The sequence below is a fragment of the Pogona vitticeps genome, chromosome 6, assembly GCF_051106095.1.
Source record: "Pogona vitticeps strain Pit_001003342236 chromosome 6, PviZW2.1, whole genome shotgun sequence".
Taxonomy (NCBI): Eukaryota; Metazoa; Chordata; class Lepidosauria; order Squamata; family Agamidae; genus Pogona; species Pogona vitticeps.
The window spans coordinates 98810305-98830841 of NC_135788.1; the positions used below are offsets into that span (position 1 = coordinate 98810305).

General features: G+C 44.1%; 1 protein-coding gene across 1 annotated transcript in view; it reads left to right on the forward strand.

Annotated features, from left to right (window-relative positions):
* The first annotated feature begins 385 nt into the window (after nucleotides 1-385).
* The window catches only part of DLX4 (distal-less homeobox 4), a 29439-nt gene continuing 9287 nt past the window's right edge, over nucleotides 386-20537 (forward strand). The window contains exon 1 of the mRNA XM_073004375.2: nucleotides 386-1081. Within this exon, the coding sequence (XP_072860476.2) occupies nucleotides 691-1081 (391 nt within the window). The 5' untranslated portion in view covers nucleotides 386-690. The remainder of the gene's footprint in view (nucleotides 1082-20537) is intronic.

Below are 20537 nucleotides of genomic sequence, written 5' to 3' on the forward strand. Positions count from 1 at the left end.
AATATAGGTGAGAAAAATAGACATGCCTGAACCTGCTGGCTGGTACCTAACTTTTCCGGCTCCCACCCTTTCAAGTCTCACCAAAGGCGGGCGGGCGGGGGGACCAGTAGCAGAGGGGAGGGCTTGGGTGGGGAGGTGGGCGGGCGGGGCTTGGAGAGTGAAAACAGCTGCCTCTGAGCCCGGGCTCCCGAGGGCTTCTCTTAATGAGGGATGTCCCCAGGGGCTCCGTGATGTCACTGGGGGCCGGGGCCAATCGGAGGAGGAGAGGGGCGGGATTGGGGAGATGAAGAGGGTGGGGGGTGAGGAACTCCCCTCGGGCGCTTCTCTCTCTCTCTCTCTTCCTCCCCCCCCCGCCCTTTGGCGCGCACCGGCGTGAAGAAAAAGAGGCGCTTGGAGAGCCGCGTTTGGAGAGAAAGGGATCGCGGGGCCGCGAAGGAGGCGGACGCGGCGGCGGCGGCGGCTTTCCTTTGGCTTGATTCCGGCAAGGAGGAAGGAACGGCGTCTTAAGCATGAAGCGCTCTCGCCGCAGGGGCAGCCCGGCCCGCCTCTGGCGGTGTCTCGGAGCCCGGTAGTCCCCCTCAGCCACCCACCCACCCAAGCCGGGCTCCCCAAGTCCCTCGGCCCCCTGGATGCGGCCGCGCCTGGGCGCTCTGCTCCTCCTCCTCCTCCTCCGGCTGCCGCGCAGGCTGGATGATGACCATGAACTCTCTAGCCGAGAGCTTGCTGGGGCCGCCGCCGGAGCCGTCCAAGGCGGCCTTTTTGGACTTCGGGCTGGGCCCCCCGCCGTCTCCTCAGCCCCAGCCGCCGCCGCCGCCGCCGCCGCAGCAGCAGCAATACACTCTCCAGCCCTTGCACCCTCTGCCGCCGCAACCACCACTTGACGGCAGCTGCGCTTTCCCTGCCGCCGCCGCCGCCTCCTACGGCAGACCCTTGGCTTATCCCCCTTACTCCGGAGCGGCGGGCGGCGGCGGCACCCCCCACGCCTTCTACCACCACCACCACCACCATGGGGCCTCCTACTCGCCTTACCAGCAGACCTCCAGCGCCCTGGGCCACCACGGGACGAGGCTGGAAGAGTCCGGTAAGGCGGGGGGGGGGGGGAGGTGGGGAGCCGCGAATTCCAGTCCAGACATTTTGGAGGGGGGGAGACACCTCGTACTCCCCTCGAGGTTCCATGAAGTGCCTCCCCTTCCCAAGATCTAAGCTTCAGCCCACCTCCCAAAACACACTTCTCAAGTTTATAGTCCCGTTCGGTTCTCACGGTCAGTTAACTAATTAATTCCCTGGGTTTTGACTCGATTCTCCTTAAACAACTTTCCTAATAAGTTATTTCACGCTACACAGTACGTGGATTTAGGACGGTGCTCTGTTAAGAACTGGCATGAAGATTTTTCTAATGATCCGCCCAGGTATGCGAAAGAAACACAGCGTTTGGCTGTTCCGCATTAACCGGGCCAAGTAATTAGGGGTATTGAATATACCTATGAAATAACTGCATCGAATGTGCAAATCAAATTAGTGACTTGCCATCTTCTGAGGCGGTACGTTCCAGCAGAAAAGCAGATGCAGAGGTAAGGAGTGCGCTTAATTTTGCGGGGAGAGGGGACAAAATGTGGGGGAAGCTCCAGTTTCTGAGGGACGCTTAATGCAGCGTTTGGTAAGATATTTGTTATGAACCGCCGCCGCCCCTCTTAAATAAAATATAAATCTTGCCCCAGATCTGGTGAGAGAGACCGGAGAAACCTGGACATGCTTATTAAAGACTTGAAGACGTTGCAAACAAATGTCGGTGACATTGTTTATTTGCATTTACCTGCTGTTAAGCCAAGCATAGGCCCGATGCACGTTTCTAGTGGAATCCTCGTCACCTCTACTCAAAAGGAAGCCCCACTGCGTTAAATGTCACTTACGGCCTGGTACGTTTGCCTAGGACTGCGGTCTCAGTTTGCATCGGTTCTTTCTCGCGCGCTCTCTTTCCTGCGCCAGGCAAAAGTGTGAGGCACGGCTTGTGAAACCTGCAAGCCTCGGTGGCGGAGAGAAAGAAAGGAAGAATCCACGAATCGCTTCTTAGGAGCTCTAGAAGCTGCTACGATTCTACAAAAGCAATTAGAAGCCTAATACATTCAAATCTGCTGTCAAGAATATGCAATAAAGGGCAGATCGCGTGCCTTTGGGGTATGGTGTAAATAATTGACGTGTGCAATAAATAGGTAACTAGAGTGCAAAACTTGCTGAGAGTGGTATCTTCTTGCAATCTTTGGTTCTCCTTCGCCGCCGCCCCCCCCCCCGCAGGGGAAGCATCTCTTCCTCCTGGAAAGGGTCTCCCAGAGATGGCTACTAGAACCCTCACCTCTCGGGGCAGTCTATCTGAGAGATATCAAGACATCACTAGGATGCGCAAGGGCAGGTGGGTGCGGCCTAATCCCTCTGGACAAAAATGGGGGGGGGGTGTTTCCCTCCAGGACAGTGAAGTTAACAGTCGCGGAAGCACAACGAGGGGGGGGGGTCCCAACAGCCACGGAGGGCTGTTCTTCTTTTTGATCACATGTATAAACAAAAGGAAACAAAAAGCTGCTCGGTCTTTATTCAAAAATCCCCAAACAAGGAGGAGTGAATGCTTCACTCTGTTACGTGCCATCAGGAGTAGAGGTTTCAAGATACAGGAAGTATTTAAGGAATGGTTTTACTGTTGCCCCTTCAAGAGAGCTTCCGTGGCTAAAGAAGGTTTCGAACTCCCAGCCCAGCGCTCTTTCTGCTATGCCGTGTTGGCTCTTAGAATGCTAACATTTGAAAAACAGGCACAGACTAGTTTCCCAGTCCTGTCAGACTCTTCCTTCGTGTGGGCAATGCAGAGCTGAGGGGTGGGGGAAGGAAGAGAAATTCATCAAGCCCGCCCCCCCCAATTACCTTGGTCAGATGTTCAGGCCAGCCAATCTTGCTGAAATGGTTGCTTTAGCTTTTTAAAGAATCAGCTCAAGACATTTGATTTCACCTTGGGGGATGTCTATTGTCTTTCTCTAGGGCCAATAAACAAAGGTCTGTCTGCTACTGGGCATCTGTCCCATTACTTTTAAAATTAGAACACCTTATTCAAATTAGTTGGGGATGATGGGAGTTTTGGGCCATTACTTCTGACAGCAGGTTGGAGAAGGGAGGTAGTATTCTTAATGATGAAGGTGTCCAATACAGCTTATTGCATTTTTGAAACTGAGGAAACCAGGTTTTACCCATGAAAGTAGTCTGCAATTTGTATGTATGTGGGTGGGATTTTTTAATGGTTCAATAAAGGTCTCTCCTTACTCTTGTTGGTGTAATTCTAAACCATGTGGCCTTTCCCGAATGCATTCTAAATGTGCATTTTATTATCAAATCCTTTAACCAATGTGGCTTCAGGACAGGGTTGTTTGGGATGGGGGGGAGAAAATTGGACAAATTGAGCCTTTCCCTCATTTTAGTTTCAGAATGCCATTAGAGTTTGGAGACTTGGATTGCTAAGAATATGTCCTGGTTTGGTTTGATTTGCTTTTTTTTTCATCATCTGCCTTTCTATCTGTAAATTAGTCTAGAAAGAAATAAGACAGCTTTAGAGAGCTTGTTCACATTTGTTAAGAACAGCAACACAAAGTAAGTTATGAGTGATATGGAGGTGTGATGCCATATGTGTGTAATTCTTATCCCTGTTAGCTACCCTCATAGTCTCCAGTGAGAAAGCTGTGTTTGCCCGATACAACAAAACCATCAATAAGACTAGTGGCACCTCATACATTATTATCAATGCATTAATTAATATATACTGTAAAGTGCCACAGTTCTTTCCCTTCCCTTTGTTTTTACTTCTTAGCCACCCTCTGCGTCTGAAATGAAGTGTCAATTTCTGCATTTGTTAATAAGCACTCCTTCCAAATTTCCCCTCCCCATTTCCACTGCCACCACCCAAAACCCGCTGTTGTCATTTAAAAAAGAAAGTGCCTCTAGGCAAAATCCTGTTGCTTTTCTTGCTTGCATTGGCTTGTGGAATCATCGTATAAGTTGCTGGTGCAATATAAATAACATCCCAGAAGCAGATGAGGTTGGTTAGGCCACCCAGCAAATGTCACAACAGGTCTTAGAGTGATGTCTTGGGAATGACTCTTCTCTTATTTTGGTTTATCCTTTGGCCATGGGCACAATGCCCCCACTATCCAGATGCTCTGCTGGATACCTGTGTTGAGATCGGGACTTGGTTCTAGAAATTATTTTACAACGTTTTGACAATCATTGTTTTAATCAAAAAGCTTGGGTTAGTCCAGTCTCTCTGGAGCTTGGAAAAGTTGCTTTTTTGGACTAAGCCTCCATAATCCCCACCCCACCCTGGTGCCAGTGGCTATGCTGGCAAGGGATTGTGGGAGATGTAGTCCAAAAAGCAATGTTTCTCCCCTAGCACAGCAACCCTGTTAGGTTTGTAGGACTGATTTGGTGCTGGCCAAGGACATCCAGGGAGCTTTGTAACTGAGGAAGGACAGGAAAGGAGTTATTGTCCCAGGCCTGAATCCAATCATGCCATGCTGATTAGCATATCTGTACTCATTTCTATAGATTCATTTTCATCTCTTCCTTTTGAGGTGTTTCCCAGTTTCTAGGTCCAATTTCAGGGAGAAATATTTTCTATCAAGAACCGTTTCTTAAAGCAGACTTTTTTTTTTTTTGCATTTTTGGTTTTAAAAGGAGATCACTTCCCTTGTTTCCTTTTTTTTACTCCTTCCCAGCACATATGATGGTCAACAACCCTTTTTATTTTTCCCTTCTCTTTCTGACACACTGTCAAGGGCCATTATTGGAACATATTCCAATGTATTGGACCATATTGCTAAATACTTAATCCCCACCCACCCCTCTTTCCAAAGGGTAGCATTTAAAATAATTTTGACAAAATCCAGATGTTTTCTCAAACATTGGGGCAAACACTGTGGAATGCTTTAATGGAAAACGGCTTGACTTTGTTTATTTTTAAAAGTGCGTGCAAAAATATTAATATTTCTCTTGCTTGCTTTGCATTGCAAATTGAGGATTCTGAGGTTTCTCTTGCATGCTGTCCTCAAACCAAGCTGGCTTCAAACTGAGATCCCAGCAAAAAGATTTGATTTTTTTTTTTTTATGTAGCTGTCTCCTGAGACATTGAATTGCAAAGTCTAATCTGTGTGCGTTGTTTGTTTTGGGGCCTGCTGCGTTTTGAAAAATTATTATTGGAATGAGGAGATGCAATTGATCTTTAAGAAATAGAGCCAAGCTTTTAAAGTCACTCAGTGGTTCTCAAATGGAAAACATGAGCATTGTAATTCAGAACATTTTCTTTTGTTTCAGTATTTTTTTTTAAAAAAAAAAGAATCTGAAATTACTTTTCTGAATATATATTCCCCACTTTGCACCCCAGAAGAACCAGCCCATGTAGTCTTGGGCAAACTACATAGTCCCAGGACGTCCCCAGAATAAGGGAATAATAAAATTTAGAGTACCATTTACCCAGAAAACCCTGAAAGGTGTTGCCATAAATCAGAATTGACTTGATGACATGTAATTATAAATAGATGGAAACTTTCCAAAAAATTAACATTAAACTAAGCATCTCCATTTCAGATTTGCAAAGATATGATGTATGCAGACAATATATAAGTGTATGAGAAATTTGGGATTTTATTTTAACCAGCTTCTGGCTCTCCATGTCCCCTCTAACACAACTGTTCTATTCTAATGCTTCAGACAGTGCTTTAGAACATAGTAATAAAATGTCTGCCCACTGCACATATTTGGGATTGCCATAACAGAATATTTACCCCAGTCACTGCCTTAAAATGCCTTAGAAAGGGGAATTTGTCGACCCATATTAAGCAAGGTCTTCAGATTAACTTTATCACCCATTTAAAATAAGTTGCTTGGGCTCCCGAGAGATCCACGAAAAATAAACTGAATTTTATTTTACAGAAATGGCCCCAGCCTCACTAAACTTGAGGGAGAAATCCAAGTGAGTTTGGTTCAATTTGGCTGATTTATGATAAATCCCAATTTTATATGGAATTATGTAGCCCCAACAGAATCTTGCACCTCATCTCCACCTGCCCCTATCCATGTTTTGTGCCCTTGTAAAACGTGGCCAATTTTTAATAAGCGTTTTGAGGTCAGAGTCTCTCAGAAAAGAAGGATGGGATATGGACGGGATCAGAGCTGGCATTTCTCAATGTATAGATCTGCCCTGTGTTGTACATGGTGCCTCGGGCCATGTACAAAGTGCTTCTCCCCTAGGGTGATGGACAATCACAGGGCTGCCTCCGTGCCCCCATGGGAGAGGGGGGGGGAAGCTGTCTTGCAGTTTAGAGGCATGGCTTCAGGACATCTCCCTCCCCTCGGCGCTCCTCCTTTCCAAAGAGAGGAAGTTCTGAATGATCACCTATGGCTTCCTCGCAGTATCTGTTTATATCGTTGCTTCTCAGCCTTCTTTCTTTTTAATTGGCACCTGACAAGATCGGCAAGGGAGATAGAAGATGGCTTAATGATCTTTGGAGCAAACTGTGGCAGCCGCCGGAATCCAATCCTACAGATTGCTCCGTAGCTGGGTCCCTTGGCTGAAAGAAACAACATTTATTTATTACCTCGCGCGCGTCTCGCACCGCGGCTCATTAGTATTGGAACACGTCGCTGGTGCTCTCATTCGGGAGGGTGATAATTGTTACGTGCAACAACGGTATCCCGCTGCCAAAAACTTTTAATCATGTAACAAAGATCCCGCAATCGACAGGACTTCTGGCAACTGACACAGAGGACTGCCATGCTGGGCTGGTTCCCCCCCCTCTAAACCATCTCCGTATTGCGCAGCCTTCGGTGTTAGACAGAATTCTTCTTCACACCGGAGGGAAAAAAGCAGAAACGAGCAAGGTTCTGCCTGAATCGTTTCCAGCTTGGTCTGTCCATGTTTATTCGGAATTCAAGCTCTCTTGAGATTAAAAGAGCTTAATCTCGACCCCTAAATAACAACGTTAGGACCCATCTGTTAAAAAAAAAAACCCGGGTTCGGGCAGGCGCCCCGTCGCCCTTTAGAACCAGCAACGTATGGGCGAGTGGAGCAGTCTGTTTGGATAGCGAGCCTAAGCAATGAGCGAGGCTGCAATCAAGAGGTCTTACTTCAGAGTAAACTTCTCTAGGACTCGGTCGTTCACTAGTAAGGTTTTGGGTCAGTTTCTGTGGACAAAAAAAAAAAAAAGTAACCGCTTTGTAACTACACAGAGTTCTTCATCAGGCAGAAGGGGGAAGTGAATAATTCTTAAATTTTATAGGGAAAGAGAAGTGACTCAAGCCATCTGGTATACGACTTGATTTCTTTGAAATATTTAACACTTTTCATCCGTGCAATATTGTTTATGTGAATTTATAATTACATATATATGTAATAAAATTGTACTGTCTGTCTGTCTGTCTGTCTGTCTGTCTGTCTGTCTGTCTGTCTGTATGTATGTATGTATGTATGTATGTATGTACATTTAGACTATCCGTAGTGTCCTCGGGGCAGTTTACAACACATATTTTCCACCGAATCCAACGCCAGGACTTTCAGGGGACGTCGATGGGGAGAATATAACTCTTCCCAAGAGGCTTTATTTACAGGAAGACTTCCAGTGTATGTCTGCTCAGAAGTAAGCCCGACTGCGCCCAACAGTGTTCATTCCCACGTTAGTACCTGGAAGTGAGCCCCGCTCACCTGAACCAACTTCTCATGAGCAAGAATGTCGCGGACCACTCTTTAACAAGCTTAACACTAATAATGGCCTGCCGTCAAGTCAATTCTAACTTGGGGCGAACCTTTCCAGAGTTTTAATTGGTTTACCATTCCCTTCATCTGGGGGCATCCTGCGCAGCTTGTTAGCTCGCCTGAGCGCCAAGTAAACAGTTATAGCACGTTGCGATCCTGCTCCTATTTAATCCGGCCTGTGCCCAATTAAACTCCGCACTCGATATGCAATAAGAACCGATTGCACCATGCGAATTTTTAAAAGTGTGGATATATGTGTTTCTCTAGAGGTAAAACGAATTAGGAGTGTTGTCCCGGCCAGAAAGGCAGCCGAGAAAAGTTTGATGATGATGATGATGATGATGATGATGATGATGATGATGATGATGATGATGATGATGATGATGATGACGGCGAGGACGACGACTTGTAGATGTAATTCAGTTGATGCCTGCCCGAAATGCGAGACCTCTAAAGGCCTGGACTGCTTTTCAGAATGATCGGGTCTTTTTCTTCGCGTCTTTTCTTCCTTCTTTCCTAAAGGAAGAAAATGCTGCGGGGGAAGCTACTCTTCCAGAGCTTAACATTGGAAGCCAGTTTGGGAGCCTTCCAAGTAAATGAGTCTGTGGATGGAAATGCGAAACGAATTGGATTTAAAACCAAGCGCAAGAAGGGGAAGCCCTTTCGCGTTTCTCTCGACGGCTTTGTCACGCTTCTTCCGCAAGCGAATGCCGAGTGACCCAGGAGAAATCCGGCAGGGAGGCCGGAATTACGAGGATCTCCCTGAAACAAACGAATCCGAAGCCACAAGTCTTGTCCTCCCTCCCAAACCAAGCATGTGAGGTTGTTTGAGGTGAATCGCGCACGTGTACCCTCAGTAAAAAAAAAGCATTTATAGTGAATGATTCCGACGGTCCCTCCCTCCCACTTTCTCTGTCTCAGAGACCTCCCCAATAAAACACTGTGTGATTGTCGGTTTTATTTTTCCTTGCTGGAAAAATGGTCTAAGAAAGAGAGGCTGAATCGTTTCATGGACAGCCAGCGACTAGAAAGAACAAAGGCTACTGTAAATAGCAGCTGACGGAACTATTATTATTATTACTATTGCTGCTGTCCTTGTTGTTGTCGTCGTTGTTATCATGATCATTATTATTTTTGTTTTTATTGACGACCATCTATTCTTTTGAAGCAGTAACTTGGTTGGGCTTTTTCATTCAAAGGGAAGCAATAGTCTGGTGGTTTTGCAGTGTTCGTTTTTTTCTGTCTGATCGGCTGAAGTCACACTGCGTAAAGTATCAAGTTCATTTCACTCGCTGTATTTTTGTTGTTTTTCCGACTCTTTTCTGATTTCCCCCCCCCCCTTCCTTGGCTAAGCGCAGGTGTTAAAGCCAGGTTGATTTCTCTGGTCAGTTTCGATGCTAGTTCCCTTCCCGCTCTTTTGAAAATCTTATCAATTAAAATCTCGTTTGGAAAGTGGCGAACACACAGGTGATTAGATGTGGCCGCAGGCTTACAGTTCTGACGATTTTGTGTGGTCTTTAGTTGAGAATTGGATCTCGTTTTGATTTCTTTTAAATCAGCTTCGAGTTAAACCTACAGTTAGTCAAACTTAAGTCCCGCTCATTTACATGGCTCTACGCAAAATATGATTACATTCCGATTTAACCCTTCATTTCCAGAGATAAACTGTTTTTCATTTAGCAAGGGAATCGAGAAGTGGATTTCATACCACTCTTCAAACACATTTTGCCTGGCAACCCCTTAATTTTTAGACACGCCTGTAATTCAAGATGAGCTGGCAGAATCCAAGCGTAAAACCATCTGTCAGAATGAATATTAGTTTGTAATGATTATTCTTTGGACGTTGGTTTACTAATAAGCAGGAGTTACTCTTTGGAGTTTACCTTTCTTCAGTGAAATCCGGCAAATTTTCTATGACAAACCTGTATGTTCAGATTCCGAAAGCAAAAAAGAGAGTGTTTTCATATATCTGTGTCTGTGCACGTGTAAAAATATAATTATTCCAGGTACAAGAAGAGTTGAAGATATGGTTTGCATAATATAATCCCTCATTTGCAGACTGTTGCAACACAGCCAAGCAGGGTCTCGTGGCACCATAAAAACGAACCCATTTAATTTATGGCGGCACGAGTTTCCGTGAATTCTAGTCGACGCCACCAATAATACTTTTCTGCATGTCATTCCCCCCCCCCGGCCCTCCCCGCGGCAGTGCCACCCACCCAACCATTCTGGGTAACCCCCTCCCTCATAGATTTGAAGAACTGGGCGGTACGCCGCAAAAGTTTGTGCTATGTTGGCTGAAACCCAGCAGTAAGGCGCGCAAGGAGAGTAAGCCCATTGAATCAGTGGGGGTTTGGTGACTCAACACGTACTGTATCTAGATTCCTTGCTCTGGTTGCGACTCCCTGCTGGGTTTGAGCCAACATACGTATTGTCGTCTTTAAAGTGCTTCAGACGTTTCTTATGCTTCAAGGTGCCGCTAAATGTTAGGGAAGGGTTCGAGTCGAAGTGCTCCGGCGTGCATATGTGTTAGAGCAGTACGACAATGGAACCGGTTATTCTCGGGAGGTGGTCAGCGCTCCAGCACTGAGAAAACTAGGCAACCATCTGTCAGATCTACTTTGATTAGGATTCCTGCACTGAGCAGGGGGGGTTGGACTTGATGACCTTATAGGCCCCTTCCAACTCAGTTATTCTATGATTCTGTGTTCATACATGCTGGGATCCCAATTTAATGTCGATCGGGGGAGAAGGTGGGTATTCCACCCCCTCTCCCCCCTGTCTTCTCCCCCTACGGAGTAACCCCCAAAGGACACAAAGTAGTGTAAATCTTGCGGTGGCAATAAAAGGCCACGACCTAGGCAAACCTATAGATCATTTCTCCCCCCCCCATGCAAATATAATTGGTTCGATCCCAATGGGGTGAAGTGAAATCGGAGACCTCGTTGGAATCTGCAGGCCACCTCAGCTACAGTTTAAAATAAGCCCCGTTGATTTCAGTGGGAAGCTAGTTTAAAGCCGGGCTGTAACCCTATTATTTGTTTAACTCCTGCAGAAATCTTTACGACTTTCCTTTTCCTAGAGGACTGGATTTGGGTGCGGTGTTCTCTTTTCTTCTTATTGTTGTTATTATTAAACCAGTTGTGGTGTGTGGTTGTTTTTCTTTCCTTCTTTTGAGCTGCAGACTTGGGTCGGGCGTCTTGTGTGTGTGTGTGTGTGTTTTAAAATTAAATTATTCCTTAAGGGCTTAGTGCTTTAATCTTTTTAAACTCGCTGATACCTGGGACTAGGCACTCATTAAAGTCTCCTCGTTGTCTCGAACAATCCGTACTTCCAACCTATTTATACAGTGAAGAAAAATAAGGGAAGGAGGGGCAGTGAGGAGAGAGATTTTGAATTTCCGTAGGGCTTGTAGATAAACTTCCCTCTGCTTTGTGCCTTTCAATTTTAAACCGAAGAGCAAGCAAAAATCCTTTGCGTGTTGACTGCTAAATAAGTCCCAAATCAAGGGGGGTTTGCTTGCGGGTAGCCTTGTATAGGATCGCCCTATAACCTGCTTTGAAGGGCTTTTCACTTAAGTCGGTTTGAAACCGAGCCGAAATTAGCCGGACGTTGTTTGAAAAACTCTGTGTTCCTGGGACCTAAGACCCCGTTGAGTTCAATGGGATTTATCCCCAGGCAAGTGTGGACTAGGTTGCAGAATAATTATGTAAGCAATCCGCGCGAGGAAATAGGAACGGCTCATAAAACCCTTGCCGTAGCAGTCGGTAGGTCGTGCGGGCCAGTGCTTTCAACCATACCTGAAACTAGACGGTAATGGCCTTGTAGAGATTTTCCATCCTTCACATTTTCAACAGTCCGTTTTTAGACCAGGGGTTAAAGCGGTTGGAATTTCACTATTTCCAAAGTAACTTGAGTAGCAGATTGATCCGGATTCCTAGGGGACCATATTCACTGGCGCACTGGAAATTTCCAAAATCCGGAGGAGAAACACTATTGTGAAGCGTTTAAATTGTTGAGTGAAATCGCGAGAAGTTGGGGGGGGGACTTAGCCTGCCCTCACAATTGCTCTATTTTCCTTGGAAGAGGAGGCAAGATGAGGTGGGAACGCGACGGAAAAAACTGGAGACATTAAACGCCTTCAGCTCGATTCAACGCAGCTGTTGAACCGGAATAAATCGCTTCATCATTTAGACGTGCAGTTTCGCCCCGGAGTGGTTCCTTTTAAACTGGCAGGATAGTCAGCACCCACAACCCTGATGTCTTTTACTGGAGAGTTGGCTCGTGTGTGCGTGTTTCATGTGTCGCCAGTATATAGCATATACATAGGTAGGCTGGCAGCCACGCAGTTTACTCCGAAACAAGCCTCGTCGAGATCAACGGCTTGGAATGCCCCTGGAAAACAAATTGCCCGGGGCCATTTATCTCGGGGGCCCCCCCTTCCCGGTATGACTATAGAAGATCGTGGTTTTAGAACTCGATCTTATGAGAATGTTGACTCGGAACATTAAAGGGCTTTGATTCGCAGAGTGCGCCTAGCCAGGTTTATTCGGCAATAATATGGACTTCCTGGGATCTTGAGATCCTAATGTGCTTTATTCAGAAGGGAACCCTCTTAACTCTAGTGGGACTTTTTCTCTCGGGTAAGTGTAGGGTTGCAGCTTTCCTTTTAGAAGGAGCCTCAGTTGCTGCTAAAAGAAGCAAATCTTCCTTTTTCCTGCTCCTCCAGCCCAAAGGCTCCTGGTTGTTTGGAGGAAAGTCTTTCTTTCTTTTCTCGGATCCTGCGCGGCTGTTTTCAGGTAAATGCTGGGGGCGTTCCTGTTCCTTGCAACCCGGGAGCCTTTGTTGTCCTCGGAATGTGCACGGGGCGAATTCCACGCCACTGTTGTTGCTGGTGAGGAGGAGGGATTGCAAAAGCGAGCGAGACAGCAGTGGGTTTTTTTTTTTTTTCAATTACGCTTTTTCTTCAAAGCTGCAAAGGATCGGGCCCCTCACTTTCCCTCAGGGAAGTCCGCCGCCACGCGCAGGTTAAAGCTGCAAAGCATCGGGGCCCCCCACTTTGTGGAGAATAAATTTCCAAACCCTGATTTAGGACCTCCTGCACCATCTGGCCAAACTCCAAGAAACCCGTTGGGCTGAGAAGATACGAAATAATGGAATACATGTTACAGATTAAGTAGATGCTTGTTTACAGCTGTCAATTTTTTTTTCTCCCTGCAGGGGTTACTTTTTTCTTAAGCATATTTATAGCCCATCTTTTGTACAAGGAGCTCAAGGCAGCCTGCACGATTCCTCGCTCACCCCCACCCCGCTTGATCCACATAACAACAGCCTTGCGAGGTAGGTCAGGCTGACAGGCCCACAGTCATTCCCTAAAATGCCATGGCCCAGGCAATTCTGAGAACCTGGATTTCCCAGGTTCGACAGGTGACGAACCTGGGAAATCTGGGGTTGAAGATTCTTGCTCTCTCCCTCCCTGGGATATAAAGAAAACCCTAACCCTTAAATCAAACAGTCTGGAGTGTTTAGCAATTCTATATTCTCCAAATGAATTAGATTACAACTCCCATCATTCTCAGCCCAGAGAGCCATTGGAACTATAAGGTACCAGTTTAGGAGTTCATCAAGATACACATCCCAAAGGATTAAAATGTCCTCACTTGTGTTATTATTTCATCTCCTTAAAAAAACCACAATGATGAAATTAGGTGAGCTGTACTGTAGCTATATATGCAAAGGTAAAGATTCTGTTAGTTGGCAATCTGATGTTATAGGAATCTGATCCAATGCAAGATGTATTATTAACTCATACTATTAATACTCCTATAATTATCCCCCATGTTTTGTCTCTCTCGCACACAGAGACACACTGATAATAATCATGGTAATCATAATGCTTTGCATAATAATACAAGGGTTAATAATGTTTTTTGCTCAGTATATCAGTCACACAAGAAATGGCAACATTATTACTCTCTGTTGCAAACAGCGAAGGAGGACAGAGTATAATCATTTGTATAAGATGGTGATGTTATGCATATTTACTAAAGAGCCAGTGGGTGATTTCTACATTAAAACATTTTAAGATTGCTCTGTAAGAGTGTTATGTGCCATCAAATCCAAACCAATTTACAGCAACCCTTATAGGGCTTTCCAAGTAAGTACGACATCTAAGGAGTGGTTTTACCAGTACCATTCCACCAGTGAGCTTCCATGGCTAAGTGGGGATTTGAACCCAGGTCTCTTGAGTCTTTTGCTCTGTCATCTGCACCTCACAGGTGTCTTTTGAAGGGGTTCCTAATGCATATATAGTAGAAATTAGGTTAGAGCTCGAAATTTCATTCTGGCTTCGGTTTGATTTTATTTTTGTAAGCTATTTGCCTAGTAGATTTTTGGTTCCTCAAAACTACACCTCCTTCTGCCTTCTCCATTGCACACAATGGAAGGTGTGGAGCCTCTTACCGTTAGCTAATATCTAGGTTTCGTGGATCTCCTGCTAAGATATAAAACATCATTTGCCGAGAGATTTGTAATCTTTTTGCAGAACTATTTCTTTTAACTATAAATATTTATTTTGCTTTGTTTTTTTAAAAAAGGCAGGTGCCAAAATCTCGGGGTCTAACCAGCAACTGTGGCAGTTGTTCAACCCAGTCACTTGTGTGTTTACTTTTTTAAAAAGTCTGCTGAGTTCAGATGGACTTAATTCCCAGCAAGTCTGCCTATGAATGCAGAATAAGTGGCCAAGCTAGCTGATGGATCTTGGAAGATGTTGTCTATTCAAAAAGCAGCTTTTCTAAGCATCCATTGTGGCACACAGTGATTTTCTGAAAGTCTGAAACTGGGAACATTGTAAAATGTCCACAATGTTTACTTTGAATTTTAAAAAGGTAAATGGTTACTGTTTGGAAACAGATACTTCATCATTAAGTATAATATCTAGTTGTTCCCTCCAAATTACAGTAGATCCTATTGAATGCATGAGACTTGCAACCCAAATACTACTACATCTTTGTTGAGGACTTTATATAAATTAGGTTTTCTTCGTTAAATAGCTTCACCCAGCAAATGTGGTCTCTATGTAGATATAGATCATTGAATGAAAAGTCTACAGGATCACAGAGGACTGACTGGGTGGGGGTGGGTGGGGGTGGGGGGTTGTTCCTCAGATGGGGTGCTGGTTGCATATGAAGGACAACACAGTCAGTTGCTGGCATTTTTTAAAAAATGAGTGCTGTTCTCATGATGTGCCCAAAGATCTTTGCACTGTTGCAGGAGATGCTCTATAGCTCAGGTACACAGAAGATCAATCTGAATGCAATAATACATCTCGGGGGGATGTGCAGTAAATACTTTATCTGACCCATAACTCTTTAACAATAGCAACAATAAAGTCATTCTCCACTGCCTTAAATGATAGTTCTGAAATGAAGACACGTGTATGGTAAGCAGGGCTGCTGAAGGACAGTGAGTTCCATTCCATTCTAAGCTCAAAACAAACCTACGGGCTCAATATTTTAAACTTCCAAATATATCAGGTTCTCACTGGAAGTTCTATGTCTTTTAATTGAAGCCAAAACATTGTTGATGTCCAGTAGTCCTGAAAAGATTGATAAACTGGTCCTGTTGAGAAGTGGGATCCAAAATCTGTACAGTATAAGAAAATTTGATAGGCCAGATTTTTGTAACTCCATTCCTAATGAAGATACCCAGAGATCTTGAAAGCTTACATGTATCTGTTCATCTTTTTTGCTGGTTCAGCAGTAGCATTACATGAAGAGAGATTTTACAACGTACTGTAGATTCAAAAGCTTGCACTCTAGTTGCCCATGTGTGGTGCATCAGTAATACATGGGGACACTCCAACCCAATTTACACATGTTGATTTCAAGTTTAACATTAATCTTAAAGCACAACACACACAAACTTCTATCTATTTTTTCAATGCACATATTTCTGCTGAAGCCAGTATTTCCTGAGAAATCTTATAATTTTTAGGGAACAAATCATCTTCCTTTCAAACTTTTAACAGACAGGTACACTTTTAAAAGTTAGCTAAGAATGGGAAAATATATCAGTTTCCCTTCCTTCTCCATCATGTTCCTTTCGTCCTAGATTTATGAACTGCAAATTGTGGCTACTTCTTCTAAAGCAGATGAAACAAAATTCCGTCCCATTCTGCAAAAATTCCATAGGTACAGCTATTCCTGTCCCAGAGATGAACTGTTGGATAGCTCAATGGTTGGGAGTTCAATTCCCCACTGTGCCTCTTTAACAGGGGCTCGATTTGATGATCCCTTCTAGTTCTGCAGTTCTAAATGATGATGATGATGTTGCATCTACCTGCCACCTAGCTGTTAAAGATGAGGGGCCTTACAGGGAAAAAAAAAGAAGTGGCAACTCTAGCACAGCATTAATGTGGTTCCATATGTGCGGATTGAAAAAACAGACTTTTAAAAGTCAGTCACTCGAAGTTCTTGTCCTGGGCAGACAAATTTATTGGGTTCAGTTGCGCCTAAATTTGAGGTGTGGGTAGGGGGGAGGGAGATACATATTTTACTCTCAAGTTCTTTCCATTCTAAGAGAAATGTGCGAATGTTACAAAATGTTTATAAGCAAACTGAAATGCAACTTTCCTCCATCCCTAGCAAAAGCTTCACTTTTCCAAAACAGCCATCTGTTTAGTTTTGTTCCTTAAAATCTTTCAAGAGAGCAGCCAGCCTTGCAATCACCCCTTCCTCCTCCTGTGTTATTTAACTTCTCAAACATTTCTCTCCTGTGTTATCTTCCTTAGGGGTGGCTTCTACAGTAGCACATGGATGTGGTTTTTATTGAGGCATCTAGGGAGTTTTCTTCGTTAAGCCTAACAGCTTGTCTTTTGCTTTGCACATCAGTTGAGCTTCTTAATTAAAATGAATCCCAGTGAGAATTAAGACCAGCACTGCAAAGGGACTTTCACCCCCCACTTTCCTTCCCTTGACACAGTTTCAAGTCAAGTCGAGAGAAAACAAGGCCCTGATTGGACACCAGCTCTTTTTTTTCTAAAATTGTTTGCAATTTGCAGGCTTGCTTTCTTAAACTCAGTTACGGTCTCCTTAGGGAAACAGTATGTGTGCGTGTGCGTCCATGTGTGTGTAACAAATTATAATGAAGAATTCTTTGTATAATAGCTCAGTGGTTTAGATATCTGGCTGCAGAGTAAGAGGTTGGGAGTTCAATTCCCCACTGGGCCTCCTTGACAAGGGCTGGATTCAATGATCCATCGGGTTGTTTCCAGCTCTGCTGTTCTAAGATGACTATAATGCACTAAGACTGTTATTTTAATAAAAACCACAGAGTTGGAAAACATTGAATATGCCGGGCAGATTTTTAAGAAGTCAGATTAACCCATTAGAAAAGTATAGGGCTTAAAATTGCAAATAGAAAGCAAACAACTGTGGTATAGATCGCACACTCATTAATGCCTTTAACTTTTTATCTTGGCAGAGGTTATGTCTCATTCTACCCACTCCTTCCCCACGAAAAAGGATTTTTAAAAGAACCGATTGAGAAAGACATCAGATATTGAAGTGTGGGGGGCTGAATTTGCCATTAGAGTTGGCTTTAAACAGACACTTAACTTCCTTTAAGAAGAACATTCCCTTCATTGAGTCTTCACCAATTCTTTACAAGCATTTTGAGTGTAAAAATGTTAGGGTGTTGGGAGGGAGAGAGCTCACTGGACTTTTTGCATTCTCAGATGATGCCTTTTGGAGGTGCGCAGAATCCCTGCACTTCTGCTGTGCCGCTAGAGGAGTTTAACCAAAGTTCAAAAACACTGCAACGGAGTTAAACATCTCAGTTCTCCCAACACTGATATGTTTTCTGTTGTTCACACAGGGTCAAACAACTGGTGTTCATAGGGTCAAACAACTCTCATGTTGTTTGATCCTATTTCTTGCTGGTGGTGTAATTCCAGTAAATCAAGGATAGCTTAATTAGCATCATGGCTATGTCACAATGCCACAAACTGTCACATAACCAATCAGATCTGGCTCTGTGACTTGAAAAGTCTGTTCAGAACAATGGCTGTGCTTCTCGTCTTCACTCTAAGCTGCTGAGTATTTATGGCCTTTGTTCACCTGCACTTGCTAAAGCATCTTTGCAGTTTGATTGGGCTCAGTTGTGGAGTTTTGGCCAACTTGTGGTTTCACAAAACTTAAATGAGACAATGCTTTCCTCCCCTTTGGTGCAAATATTTCCAATCTTTTTTAGGCCTTACCCGATTTCTTTGTTTATGGAACACATACCATTCATTCCCCATCCACCCCCATCCCTCCATCAGACATTCATTCATGTTACCAAATTGGGGTTTGTTTGGGGCTAAGTATCCCAGTACAGTACTCAAATGGTGCACTCCATTAAGTAGTTCTAGATATTATCCAAGAGCCATTATATTCTACTGGATGCCTATATCTGCACTGTAAAGTTAAAGTAGGCTAAGAGTCAAAGGTCCCACAAGTATAGCTTGGGCAGAGGGCACAAGGAATGTTCTCAAAGCTTTCCTTGACCCATAACCATTCGAAGCTAGTAGCAGGTGGAGGGACACCTCATGCAGGTATACACTTGAGGCTCTGTTTTTCAATAGCTAGCACCCCACCTAAGGGGACGTAGCCCCACATTTAATTCTGATGACCCTTGATCTACATGCATATGGGAGGGTTCCGGGGGGGGGACTCATATGTGAGCTCCAGGTATATTTCTGTAGCCTCTGGATCTCCTCCACACTTCTTGGACTTCCTGAAAAAAACTGATTTTTAAAAATCTGATTTCAAAAAAATGTATCAGAAATCACAGCTCCAAAGGGCAAAAATTTCCTCTGAAACAAACTTTAACCTCCCTGTGCACCTAACCATAAGTGGTTTTTCCAAAACTAGAGGTGGCCTTCTGGTCATTTCTGATTTCCTTTGAGGGGAGGGGGTGGCTGGTGTGGCCGCAGAGGTTCCTAGAGCTGAGAGAAATGGGCCCTCAAACTTCCCCAGTTCTATATTAGTGTTTGCCAATTTTCTGCAGGTTCACATCCTACAGATCTGGGACTGAAACCTTTTGAAACTGCCCACCTGTGGTCCTGTCTGTGCCTTTCTCTTCGTACTGGTTCCTATTAACATTTCTTCATGCAGTTGTTCAAATTCCCAGGGTTCCTTGATATGCGAAGCCATCGTTGGTTTGAGCTGTAATGCATCCTCTATAAATCAACATGGCGCCATGTGTATATGTGCTCTGTGTTGTTAACACTTTGCTCCCCATGCCTTAACTTGTGCAGTGATAATTTGCAGGCTTGAAGAAGCCATTTGAGATAATGTTCACAGTTTGTTAGGGAGGTAGTGCTCCCAGTCTGTTGCAAGTAACCAAGACATGTCTGAACTGGCCCTCTCTTAGTCTCTTGTGGAACAGTTGGTTCACATGATCACTTGGAAGGATTACCAGGCGATCTGTAAGCTTGCTGAACATCCAGTTTTACTTCTGACTACAAGCTAGGAGCTGTGCTCAAACATGGACGTATTCTGAAACCTGTGTGTATGGCTAGAGATGGGCCCTTCAGTGGGGTAGCTAGGAGCATGCATCAAGTACATATCTGGTGTATCTGGCTCTCGCTCATGCCTGAGATTAGGAATCGGTGAATATGTTGCTTGATTTAATTGAAACATTGCCAATATTCACTAATGGTCCATATCCAGAATAGAAAAAGCTTGATTTTTAAAAAGGAACAAAACCTAAAAATGGACTCAGGAGAAACTAAAACTGATGGATTAACCTGTCAAAGCCTAGAAGTTTGAATATTTTACTTCTAAGAGTTCTGAATTTGACCCCCAGCTTTGAGGTGCCTCCTCATGCTTCCTGGTGGCCTCCTCATTTAAAGATCTGAAGCAGGTACATCACATTGGAAACTAACTGTTCCTATTGATGTCTACAATTTAGGCAAGAGGGCATTGTTTCTGGGTTGTTTTTTTTTAAAAAAATAATTATTGAATTTGACTTCTACAATTTAGGCAAGGGGTGTAGGAGCCTCATGGTGAAGTGATTAAAACTGCAGTATTACACTCAAGATTCTGATCACAATCTAATTTCAATCACGATGGGTTCAGGTAGCTGGCTCAAGATTGACTCAACCTTTTATCCCTCCAACGTTGGCAAATTGAGTACCCAGCATGCAGTGTAGCCTGCATAATTAAATTGTAAACTTCCCAGAGAATGCTTTAAATGCTATGCGGTGGTATATAAGTAGCACACTTTGCTTTGCTTTTGTTTTTAAAGAAATTACTAATATCCACAAATGTTTTTATAATCTGGGATGGAAAGAACCCGAGGTTTAAAAAAATTGAGTGTCAAAACTGGCATGTTTGCTATCTCAGGGACTGGCTTCCAGGATGGAAGTTATGATCGACATCTCCCCCATTTAGGGACTGAGCACTATTCGAGAGAAGAGCAGTAGCCTTTAGTTGTTTCATCTGCAGACTGAGAGAATGTAGATTACTTCTGAATATGTTCAGGGGGATTTCTTCAATTCACTGCATAATTGCAGTGGGGTGTCAGTCACATAACAAGTGCCTTAAGCAAGAATATCACCAACCTATAGTTAGATTCTCTATTTTATAACTCTATTTTAAGCCATTGTTTCCCCACATTTAAATTAAGGGAGGAAAAGAAGAAATGAACACAGATTTCAAGGAGGGGCAGAAAAGTAGTATATATTGCTCAGAAATTTCCAGAGGCAAACATTTCT